We start from the raw sequence: 12,609 nt of genomic DNA on the forward strand, positions 1-12,609 counted from the left end.
AAATTTTTAGAAAATTATAAAAAATTTGCATAATATATTGCAAATAACGAAGTTTAAATGAAAAATCAGCGAAAAATAGGTTTAAAAAGAAATGTTTAAAAGAGATTTAAAATAAAAGATGTATAGATAAAAAATATAAACTAATAAGTAATATTATAAATTAAGATATATAGATGAAAATAATAGAAAAACTACATTCGCGTAATTAATAATTATGTTATTTTTGTCACTTACTCCGACTCGTTCGATTACGTTCTGTTCTTTAACCGAGGATCATATAAATATTTCTGGATAATGCAAGATTTAAAAATGATACATTCATACCGAGTGTTTAATATTATTCTACTTTTGTTGGTCGTGTCGATCGTTGATTGAGGCATTGCACTGTGCACTTCATTATCTATTCAATTATTGCACTAAGAAATATGTTAAGTACAAACTAACTGCCTATTAATAATCTAGCAGGACCAAATTAGCAAAACCAAATTAAACCTGTTGAAATATTTGATACTTTTTTGTACTAATTTGTGTTGTTTTCATCAATAAAAACAATTTATACAACGTTCCAACATATCCAATTCAATTTTGTTAATTTGGTTCTGCTAGCTAGAGATTAAACTAAATTAATTAAAGGCCTCAAAAAAGTAAATATGGATTTTGATACCACGTTTGCTCAGATAATAAAATCCTATTTTTTAACTAAATTTAAATAAAGTCTCGGTATTGCTAGGAACTTAAATAAAAAGACAGAAATGCTATCATAATATTAAGACAGAAATGTTGTCATAGTATAAAAACCTATTTACTTATAAAATGGCAGTAAGGATGCAAATTATTCAGGCACCTTTCAGAATATTATCAACTTTTTTCTTTATACAAGGGTATTCAAGTGAGAGTCAAAAATACTTTAAAGATATATTTTCCTCAATGAATTAAAAAATTTTGTATTTTCCTTAAATTTAATTAAGAAAAAAAAACAATCTTTTTTAGAAATTATCTCCTTAAATATGTATAAAAAAATTTTCTTTCTATCAATTTTATTAAAAATATTAATTAAGATTTATTTGTAAAGTAATTCATTGTTAAAAATTCACAAGCTGTAGCTCCCGCCCCTCCCTCTCTCTAAAGTATAATTTCTAAAATGTTTAGAGTGAATCGTCACTTTGAAGAATGAAATTTCACCCTAAAAGATTGATAATTAGCCAGTCTTTTTCACGACTAACTCAATTTTTTTACCTTTTAGAGTGAGATTCTACACCGAAGAATTTAGAGAGTGAAAAAAAATTGGAAGTGTATCTCGATTGATCTGAAACACCCTGTATAATGGGGATATTAATATCACTAATGTATCTATACACTGTTGATATTGTCACCACGCGAAACTATTTCGCATATCACAATGATGCAACGTCTTAAGCGACACACATTTCTGTCCTTCGTCATATACAGCATTAGCTAAGGACTGCCAGAATTATGCGAATATTTCGACTGACGTATTAAAAGATTGTTCTTAGTATCTGTTTCCTTCGTATCTTGCAGAGACGTGCGCATAGCCATCTCTGACGCTCTCCTTTCCATCCTGTCTTTGTATATCCTAACGTAACAAGTCGTGCACGCTATGAAGGAAATCTGAAATCAATTGATGACAGTCTTTCGATTAGTTGAGTGATCCGTGAATTACAGTGAACAAAGACACGCACCTGCAACAGCACAGAGCATAACGCGAGCAGAAACACATGAAGAAGGATCGATCTCGTCCGACTTAAAACCACGTGCTGACATCCACGTTTATTGATAGTAGTGCAAGCACCCCCGGTATTGTTTTCCTGATTCGTCGTGTTGCAACAGGACCAAGGAATCGATTCTACGCTACGATAATCGGAAGGCCCATCTATTCCGCAACATTGTAACTAAAATTAAATTATTAATCGAATCGAAGTAAGCTCGATTAAAATTTTTCTCACATTTCATATATCTTATTTTATCGTAAATATAACTAAAGGACTCTGCACTTAGGGCCAGTTGTTCTACTTTTTGGTAAATTTTACCTGTGAGATAAATCTGGTAATCCGTGCATGTGATTGGATAATCTTGCTACTTATCTAATAGGTCAAATTTACCACAATACAATTTGTTTTTTTTTTTACAACTATGTATAATCATTTATATACTAAATTTATGGACGCGTGTCCATCCATAATAATGTCAAACTATACCAATAGAATAGTCATCGACACAGATATGTATACACCGATGCATATGTATATACTACACTCCCTTCACCCCGCGCACACATTCATACATAAAAAAAACAATTCAATAATAGGTATAACACGATTGTATTGTGAATGAAGTTTAAAAAACAAACTGTATAAATGGTAAAATTGATAAAAGAGGACTCAGCTCTAATGACCTTGACACATAGATTTCTCGTCCGTGACCGCAAGGGCAAAAATCTCTTCATGTCGTGTAGACGACAGGGTGTCTACTTGTTCATGGCGTACTAAGGCCCAAATCCCGACACCGGTTTCGATCAGCACGATGATCGCCATTGCTATAGCAAACTGAAATGTGAACAATTCATGTAAATTTTGAATTTCCTAATTCTTCCCTGAATATTCCAGAAGTAAACTTACAATGATCACTTGACCTTTGTTGGAAAAATCCAGGAATTGCCAGGCCAACCAGCCGATTCCGCATGTAATAACGCCCATCGCCAACAAAGTAGCAGGTGACCCGCACACATGGCTGGGTGTGAGCAACGCATATTGATGCAGCTGATAAATGAAATAACTGGCAAACACACTCACGATTGCACCGGAAATCTGCAGAAGAAGAAAAACTTTTTCATATTCACAGCAGATACTACAATACACTAAGATGATCAAGAAAGTAAAGAGGGATATTTAAAAAAATTCAATATTGCCGTAAATAAATTTTAATAGATGAGTATTTAATTAATTGTTAACGAAACACACAAACAATATCATATTATTATATTTGCAAATAACTAATAACATTTAATGTATATCATATAAGATTACAAAAAAATACGTCAAATTACGAGAGGACATTATTTTCTAAAATCTTTTCTATCGAATATATTTTATGAATATCTATGGATTTTTTAAATAAAAATCATAAAATTTTCTTTACATATTAGTTGAAAATTATATTTCACACTTATTATTTTTATTTTTATTATTTTTATACTTATTAATTCATAGTTATTATTTTTATATATACTTAAAAGGGAGACACGATTTATATAATCATGTCCTTAATTTAAAACGCTGTTGTAAAGTGAGATGAAGAGTTAAAATTTGGGACTGTCCTTCTAATTTAGGACGGTTTGTCACTGTACAATACCAATATTTTCAATAATAAAGGGTAAAAAGAGCTAAGAGCCAACGCTAATTCGTGATAGCTAATATTTAATGTCAAATTTAATAAACGTTTCATCCTCATATTAGGACCTTTTCAATGTTAATACATAAAAATAATTCCTACCTTACATAATAAGTCAAATATTAAAGTTGTTGAAAATTACAAATTAAAATTCTTCTGAGTATATGTGGTGTACGGGTGTGCAAATTTGTTCGAATTCTCGAATCACAATGGATTCGATTCGTCCTGTTTTCGAATCTGAGAGATTCGAAACCGAATAGTTCGAAATTTCGAATCATTCGTCTATTTTAAATGCTTTATTTGCATGATTCTCTCTCTCTCTCTCTCTCTCTCTCTCTCTCTCTCTCTCTTCCCTTTATCTCCTGCGATCAATCTTGTATCAGCGCTTACCAATCTTCGTGCAAGCGCGTGCGCTTATTGGCTTATATTATGAAGAAAATGCTATTCATTTTTTTAAATACTATTTATTTTGTTTAAGCCAATGAAACTGAAATAAATAAATTTAGCACAACAATTAACTTTAAATTAGGTTTCGACTAAAAGAAACGTTTTATAATTTGATTCGATTCGGCGTAAAGATTTCAGATTTAATTCGATTCATTTTCGAACATGTCACAGATTCGATTCGATTCGATCTTGCAAATGCTTGATTAGCTTGACCCTCTAATGTGGTAAATATGATTTCCATGTTTCGTTGTTATTTCTTCATTGCTCAATATAATTTATTCAATATCAGTTGTAATCTTATACTCGCAATTCTCGAACTAATATACGTTTAGTTACCAATATTTTCCTCTCGTTACTATCCGAGACAAAAAAAGTCCATATAGAATATACTTGAATAAATTAAATATTCTATTTTAGAGAGAGGCATGTGTTTCTATCAACAAAAATTTTTTAAAGTTCATATAAACATGAATCTAGAAACACTTAGTTTCTGAGATGGGAGGAACTTTAATGCTCTAACAATATTAAACAATTAATGGAACAAATAATAGGTAAAATTAAACAAGACAAAGAGAAACAAAGAAAAACAAAGTAAACAACTCACAATATATTTACAGAAATGGTTCAAAATTATCTACTACTACCTTGATGCATCTTTTCAGCCTCCGTTTCATGTTTTGTCTTACTCTATTGAATATTCTTAGAATATTACACATCCATTTACGCTCTCTTAAAACTCTCTTAGGAATTTCATAAATAATAAACTTAAAAAATTCTTACGTTTTGGATTAATTCGAGCCATCTTCAGCAGTCTAGTATAATAAAATCTCTTGATAAATAACTTCAGACATCTTAATAGTCTCGTATAATATCACTTAAGAAAAACACAATTTATCATAAATATCCAGTTTTATGATAAATTTAAGAACATTACTAAGAATCTTAATGTTAAATTATCTTTTTTTAGTTCAAATAAACTTGACGGAATCATCGAAACTTTTATTATTCCTTTTGACTACATTGCACCATGCTTCATACATCATGCGGTACCTTCTTTAACTCTCTGACAGCGATAGTTTTTTAAATGTAGTTTTAATTTAATTTGTTTTTATAATTGAATGTTTGTAACGACTGAAGGGAACTACTGTAAGAGTCGAAACGTTTCGAATAGTATATGGAAATAACTTTAGATTAATAAAATTGTCATCTACTTTAAGCTTGTATATTACCGTTATTTTGGCATTGTAATAAAAAAAATTTTCTTAAATTTTATTTTTTCTTAAAAAAAAATGCAAAAATTATTTATCAATTCTTATTACTTTTTGTCTATTGTATATAGATACAATAGAGAGGAATAAGTACAAGAGAAAGAAAACATATACGAACACACAACATACATACATATGTTACAAACATTTATATTTTATTATATACATATATGTATATAGATATGTATATATACACTTTTCTATCGAATGTACATATACAGTTATGCAGATTTAAGTAAGTAGAACAATTATTTTTGCTGCGATATTCATACTTTGCGATATTTTGGTGTAATGACTTGCAAAATGTTTCGCTTCACGCGCGATAAATACATTTCGATCGTTGATTATATCATAATATAGAATCGTACAGAAATAGACATGGATAAAAATCAATTTTGTTGAAATTTGCTCGTATCGCTTCCTTCCTCGAAAATAGTACGCAAACTCGGCAATGATACAGATTGTGTTATCAGACTGTTGTAATAGATGAGTTATCACAGATAAAGAAGAAAAAAATCTTATCTATAAATGGGTAAGGCGCTCGTACAGTCCATTTCAAATAAACTTTGCACATCACAGTACTTTAATTACTTTCAACACTATCGCACTAGTATCACAACGATAGTTGTCTTAAATTGCAGGAAAACCGATATAACTTGTAATCTTTCGACTCGAAATAAGAGTTTATTTATCTTATCGCAAAAGACTTTAATTCTTGGAACATATATATATTTCAGGTGAACAACTTTCACTAAATCACTAGAATTAAAATAATATCTAAATGTATGTGTATATATATGTGCGTGCGTGTGTGTAATGTAAATTAAAATATTTAGAAGAAAGCTGATTATACAGGATGACAATGAAATGGGTGGCCTCACTGGTAGTATTTTCTACTATTATTCCTAAGAATGAAAAATAAATATAAACGTATATTTGGAAACTCTTTCTTTTCGATTTCCTTCTACAACAATACACGCTTTACATCGACGAATCAGAAACTGTTCGAAAACGTTGAAAAATTTCTATAGTTTATATTCTGAATTTTGGCACATGCTATAATAATCCGATTTTTTAATACTTTTAGATTATCAAATTTCGATCACTCTGTATAACATCATTATCACATAACTGACGTCAAACCAGCGATTTTTTACAATTAAACGGAATAAAGTGTTAATTAAGGTCGCTCCGCAATTAGTGCGTTTTTTTTTCAATTCTCTCGTTGCCTTTCATAAATAGACATCTTGTTTTATGACGTCATCACAGAAACAATAATTTTTCGAATATACTCAGAGTTCTCTTCTCTAAAACATTAGAGGTGCACAGGATATCCGGAAAGTATCCGGTATTATCTGGTACTTTTTTACGATCCGATCGGATAGCCGGATATCACTATTATTCGGGGAGGCATCCGATTGAAATTTGGTATAATTAAATTGTTGATTTTTTCTTACACAAACGTTCTAGAAATAAGTATGCATATTCATGATGCTATAATATCTTATACATTGTCGCAAAATTACAATCTTTTTTCCTATAGGTTTTTTTTAAAAAACATTTTCTCGGAATCCGGTCGAATATCCGACTGAAAGAAGTGCCTTCTTGGATATCCGATCGGATACCGGATATCCGATGTTACATTCTGCCCGGGTATCCAGTATCCGGTAATTTTACGATCCGGTGTATCCCTATAAAATATATTGAATCGATTTCGATTCGTTTATCGTTTTTCAGAGTACCTATCATGGAACAAGTCGAAATTCTTGTTGGAGTCCATTTCGATTTATTCCGTGATAGGTACACAAACACACACACATACACACGCGCGCGCTCACACGGTGAGACATTTAAAACAGGTCACCTGAACCAATAACTAGCTTGTTTTTAACAATAGAAGGAAAAGTACTAAACAAAAGTTGCGTAGTTTCAAGAGGGACGTATTTTGGTCATGTTTTTCTTCTAAGTGAAAGCGCTAAAGAGATATGAAGCTCACCTCCATTTTTTTAAACGGAATTGTATGATTATTTTTACACAATATGGTTCCTGTAATCAAAAAACCAATAGTTTACGAGATATTTTATACTTTATTCTGTCACATGTTGACTTAAAATATTAAATATCTCGTAAACTATTAATTTTTTTATAATCGTACTTTAATACTTTTTATGAACAGAATAATGAAATAAATCAATTGGAAAGAAAAAGGCAAGAACCAATCATATTGAAGAATCACTAAACGCTAACTGATTAATTTTCTCTGCTGAACGCAGCCAATGCGAAGGAATAACGATAGCGACAGAAATAACATGATTCCAACCTATCAGAAACTGAATATTCCAGTGTATCTGATTTCTGATAGGTTGAAATCGTTTGGGGCTTTGATACTCGTGGATATCATTTGTCCTTGTTTAACATCGATAAATAAAAAGAACGAAAAAATTCTTAGGTTTTGTAAGCGTAATGAATCGGACGATAAAATGACATTTAATCTTGCTCGAATATAGACGCACGTTATAGTAGGGTGCTTTCCATTTGATGACAAGTCGATGACACAAGCGTCATTCTATCCTTCTCAAGTCTGTTTTCTGTGGCCGAATCAGTATACACTTTTGGAACTTTAAGTGAAATAGGTTTGATATTTGTCGAAAGCGAGAAAGAAAGTTCTAGCTATAGTACAGTCTAGTGTAGGAACAGAAAACAGACCACTTGACATTCAGAAGGTTTGTTCGCGTCGCATGCTCCAACATGTTCCAACATACTCCTACCATAGCTCCTACTCACTCTATCAAGCGCGTTGGAGTGAGTAGGAGCTATGGTAAGAGCATATTGGAACATATTGGAGCATGCGACGCGAACAAACCCAGAGAGTGACAAAGATAGAATGACACTTGCATCGACTTGCGTTATCAAGTGGAAAGCACCCGTATACCCCTCCGACATCAGCATCATTAGCATTGCACGCTTGCGCGCAAATTGCGAATTGCAGCGAAACGAATTGCCGCCGCTCCCTTGAACGAATGCACGCGCGATGCCGCGATCTCCGAAGACTCCGAAATGTTCCGAATAGCAACGGCTGCGCGAATGATCACAATAATGGCACGCTGAATCAGTTATTAGGCTAAATGGATCTCGAAGACACAAAGGCGAGATAACAGCTGCGAATGCTGCGATGACAAGTATACGAGCTACAAATAGCTAGGAATTTAGGCCGAATGATTACGTCCTTTGTGAAGAATGTGCAGAATGTGCTAATCTCGATCGAGAATGGGACATGGGACGCGGAAGAGAACAACCTAACCGACACCGATGCCGCAATGATTGGATTTGTGGATAAACAGTTAATACTTTACGAGAGAAGAGAATTAACTTACGCCAAGGAGGATCGCACCAGCGACGAGGCAGTAGCGGAAACAGACGAACGCGTGTCCCATGGTGCGTGCTCGCGCTTACAAATAGCACTTATAAATAGCATAAGCGTAATACTGTTTTGGATCGTTGCGCACACTGGCGACTCCGAAGTGGTTGCGTGCTCACCGTCGCCACGGTGACCGAACGCTAAGTGGACCCTCTTGCAGCTTGCTTCTTCTACCCTACTTGCTCTCACGCTCTCACGCTCTCACGCACGACGACGACAGTGATGAGTGCTGCGCGTGTTCAGAGGACTCAATTACTACGTTTACACGATGTTATCAGTTATGTAACTGCCCAATCACAGTCATTCCATTCTTCAAAGGAATAACTATGATTGGCCAGTTTCATGACATCGATGTTATGACTTCGGCGTAAATCGAGCCGTGTAAACGTAGTCTATAGTTGAGTGAGCGCTCGCTGTTATTAGTGTATTCTTTTAGCTCATCCAATCAGAATTTTAGATTTAGAAGAATACACCAATAGCAGTGAGCTGTTGAGTCCGCTGAATGCGTCCAAAAACCGCCGTGGACGATCAGTTCACCGAACGCTTTTCCGGAAACGGTTATACATCCGCTGCTTATATTCCGTTAGATCTAAAAATATAGACCAAACAGATACAAGAGCTCACTGAGCGCTCAGTGAGCGGTCGTAGTACTGAATGTACCTAATTTTGATCACGTGACCTGTTTTCACCCTGAAAATGAGCGTCGTAGCGCCAGGTGAAAGTCCAGCCTTAAACCATTAGAAATTGACCAATTACAGTCGAATCCGAAAAGAATAAGCGACTGTGATTCGCCCATTTCTTATGGCTTAAGGTTTAAAACCCTATTGTGAATCCGGACTTAGGGAAATATTCGAAATGGATTCCGATCGGAATTATTCAATTATTCCCTAGATTTCTATTGTGTTTTCTGAAGAAAACGAAATAATTCCGCTCGGAATCCTTTCCGAACATTTCCATAATGCTGGATTCACCTTGCATCCGATTTGCGTCGTGCGACGCTCTGCAACCAATCAGAAAACAGGATTCCGATGGATTTTGCTTCGTATCATCGGAATTCTGTTTTCTGATTGGTTGCAGGGCGTCGTACAACGCAAATTGGATGCAGGGTGAATCCAGCATAATAGGTATCCTGATACTGGATTCACACTGGATCCGACGTGCGTCGCTCTGCAACCAATCAGAAAATAGGATTTTGCTTCGTATCATCGATACAAAATAAAATTCTGCTTTCTGATTGGTTGCAGAACGTCATACGACGCACGTCCCCGTCGGATCAGTGTGAATCCAGCAATAGCGTAGACATTGTGTACATACAGTGTAATTGTGTTTTTAAAGCAGTGAATTTGTGTAATTAATGCAAAACGCGTATCGGGATGATAGATATCTTAATCTATAAAGTCCACAACTTTAACGCTTTAACAACTCAATTCACGACGCCAGCAGCCGCGTTTTTCTGCCAGATTCTTTTGTTTTGGGCATTGAATGAGTATATTTTTATTAAGATTTTAGGTAGGGTATTTTAAATAATTACCGTATATTTTAACGAACTAAATATTACAATACGTAACGATTTCTTATTTGACGTTATTTTTCTTGTAGTTGATATAATTTATATGGCTCACACTTGTGCCAAGTATTTAGTATTATGGAATGCAAACTATATACTTTCATTATTCCTCTTCTTATTATTGTTATTATTCTTATGGCAGAATGGCTGGTCCGTCATCTGATCAGAATAATATTGCCCAGAAGACATGGGAGTTGTCAAACTGCATTGAAACTATCAGCACCATGGACGAGATTTATAGATACGACAGAAAGGAACAACAAGATATATTAACTGCCAAACCATGGGAAAAAGAGTATGGGAGAGAAAAAGAGAGAAAGAGAGAATACTACTAATCTATATACCACGAAAACCAAAAGCATTAACTGGTAATCAGTACTTTTTCTTATTTGTAGCCCCCATTTCTTCAAGGACATAAAAATATCTGCGTTAGCTCTGTTAAAAATGGTTATGCATGCACGATCTGGTGGGACGCTAGAAGTAATGGGTCTCCTGCTTGGTAAAGTAGCAGCAAACACGATGATTGTAATGGATTCCTTTGCATTGCCAGTCGAAGGGACCGAAACTAGAGTAAATGCTCAAGCTCAAGCTTATGAGTACATGACAGCATATATAGAAGCAGCTAAACAAGTACATATATTTTGTAACAAAAACTACTTTTTAAATATATGGCAATAATCTATAGCTTTCAATAATTTATTCTTTAGGTTGGTAGATTAGAGAATGCAATCGGATGGTATCACAGTCATCCTGGATATGGCTGCTGGTTGTCTGGTATTGATGTATCCACCCAGATGCTCAATCAAAATTTCCAAGAACCATTTGTTGCAATTGTCATCGATCCAGTGAGAACCATCTCCGCTGGCAAAGTTTGCCTTGGTGCATTCAGAACTTATCCTAAAGTACGTTTTATATAGACCATGTCTTAAAAAATTGAAATTAATCCATTTTAGAAAAAAGGAATCTAAGATGTTTATTTTAGTTCCAGATATACTTAATCCGTAACTGGGACATACGAGTCCTAGTAACCTTGGGATATTTTCCTAATTTTTAAATAATATAATAATTTGGAATGATTTTATGTTTCACAATTTGATTTTGTATAATAATTTGTTTTATTTGTGTTGGCTAATTATTATACTATTGTATTTATATTAAGTTTAAGTGTTGTAATTTTATATATATAGACTGTCCCATTTTAATGTCCCACCCCAAATAACTTTTATTTTTGATTTTAGGAAATAATGTTTCAGACAAAAGTTGTACGGCTTTGAGGGGGACATGAGATGGTGTCATTAATTTAACCTTGAATAATTACTTGAAGGTCACGTGAAGGTTACCTTTAATTTCATAAATGGAATCTTCTACTTTTTATTGTACATTTTTGTAGATCATCTCGAGAGCTTTCTTAAACATTATAATTAAATTCATTTTCATTAAGTACTTTTCGAGTTATAAGGCTTGCAAGTTGCAGCACCGCCGGCATTAGCATTATCCAAGATGTCCGACCGACGGCTAAAACTTCTTAAATGTTCAGAATCATGACCTGAATAACATTTGTCAAGATCAAGGCCATTGGAGGTTGTATCTCTTATTTTCATTTTTACGTAGAAATAAATTTTTAGTGCAAAAGTGGAAATAAGAGGAACAATCTCCAATGACCTTGATCTTGACAATTGTTATCCAGGTAATGATCTTTTTGAACCCTACAACTTTTGTCTGAAACACTTTACTGTAATACTTATACTTTCCATGATATTCAGGTGTCCCGGCACTTTCCAAACAACCTGTACATATAGCTGATAACTAACAAATTTTTTACCTAGTAACAGGAAACTTTAGTGAATCTCAAGGATTCATATATTTCTTTAGCTAGTTACAAAAAGTGTGTTCCTGTTATGCATTAATAATATTGACTTTACATTTCCTATTGAGAAAAATAATTAGCATTTCACTTAAATTGTTTTTAGGGATATAAACCTGCTAATGAAGAGCCGTCAGAATACCAGACGATACCACTGAACAAAATCGAGGACTTTGGTGTTCATTGTAAACAATATTACTCCTTGGAGGTGTCCTACTTCAAGTCTGCATTGGATAGACGACTGCTCGACTCATTATGGAATAAATACTGGGTGAACACTTTGAGCTCTTCTAGCCTATTGACAAATGCGGATTACACCACCGGCCAAATATTCGATTTGTCGGATAAATTAGAACATTCGGAATCAGCTTTGGGTAGAGGATTTGTTTTAGGCGGCACGGATCCTCATGATCGCAGTACAGTGGAAAAACTCATAAAAGCGACCAGGGACAGTTGTAAAACTACCATCGAAGTTATTCATGGTTTAATGGCGCAAATTATCAAGGACCGTCTGTTCAATCACGTCGGTAGTAACGTGTCTTGTGATTCTCAGCAAAAATAATAATATTCAGTATAATGTGTGTGATAATAAATCTGCTATGTGTATTTGTAATAAAGATATGTGTCCTCGTTTAAA

General features: G+C 33.9%; 2 protein-coding genes across 6 annotated transcripts; one reads left to right on the top strand and one right to left on the bottom strand.

The window, feature by feature from the left end:
• Positions 1 to 1,111: 1,111 nt before the first annotated feature.
• On the bottom strand, positions 1,112 to 8,563 carry LOC108770714 (23 kDa integral membrane protein). Its single transcript, XM_018522421.1, is given in 5 exon segments — positions 1,112 to 1,629; positions 1,701 to 1,910; positions 2,400 to 2,564; positions 2,637 to 2,825; positions 8,498 to 8,563. Coding segments are annotated over 5 exon segments (798 nt in total). The 5' UTR covers positions 8,558 to 8,563; the 3' UTR covers positions 1,112 to 1,455.
• CSN5 (COP9 signalosome subunit 5) lies at positions 5,988 to 12,609 on the top strand. Of its 5 annotated transcripts, none has more exons than XM_018522418.1 (5): positions 5,988 to 6,006; positions 10,251 to 10,403; positions 10,504 to 10,738; positions 10,816 to 11,010; positions 12,079 to 12,609. In XM_018522418.1, the coding sequence occupies exons 2-5, from the start codon at positions 10,252 to 10,254 to the stop codon at positions 12,532 to 12,534; spliced, it is 1,038 nt and encodes a 345-aa protein (XP_018377920.1). In that variant the 5' UTR covers positions 5,988 to 6,006; position 10,251; the 3' UTR covers positions 12,535 to 12,609. The 5 variants fall into 5 exon arrangements, with proteins under 5 accessions (XP_018377920.1, XP_018377919.1, XP_018377921.1 ...); XM_018522417.1 differs by lacking the exon at positions 5,988 to 6,006 and adding an exon at positions 8,472 to 8,558; XM_018522419.1 differs by lacking the exon at positions 5,988 to 6,006 and adding an exon at positions 9,870 to 9,878.

This window comes from Trachymyrmex cornetzi, unplaced genomic scaffold (genome assembly GCF_001594075.2).
Source record: "Trachymyrmex cornetzi isolate Tcor2-1 unplaced genomic scaffold, Tcor1.1 scaffold1307, whole genome shotgun sequence".
Lineage (NCBI taxonomy): Eukaryota > Metazoa > Arthropoda > Insecta > Hymenoptera > Formicidae > Trachymyrmex > Trachymyrmex cornetzi.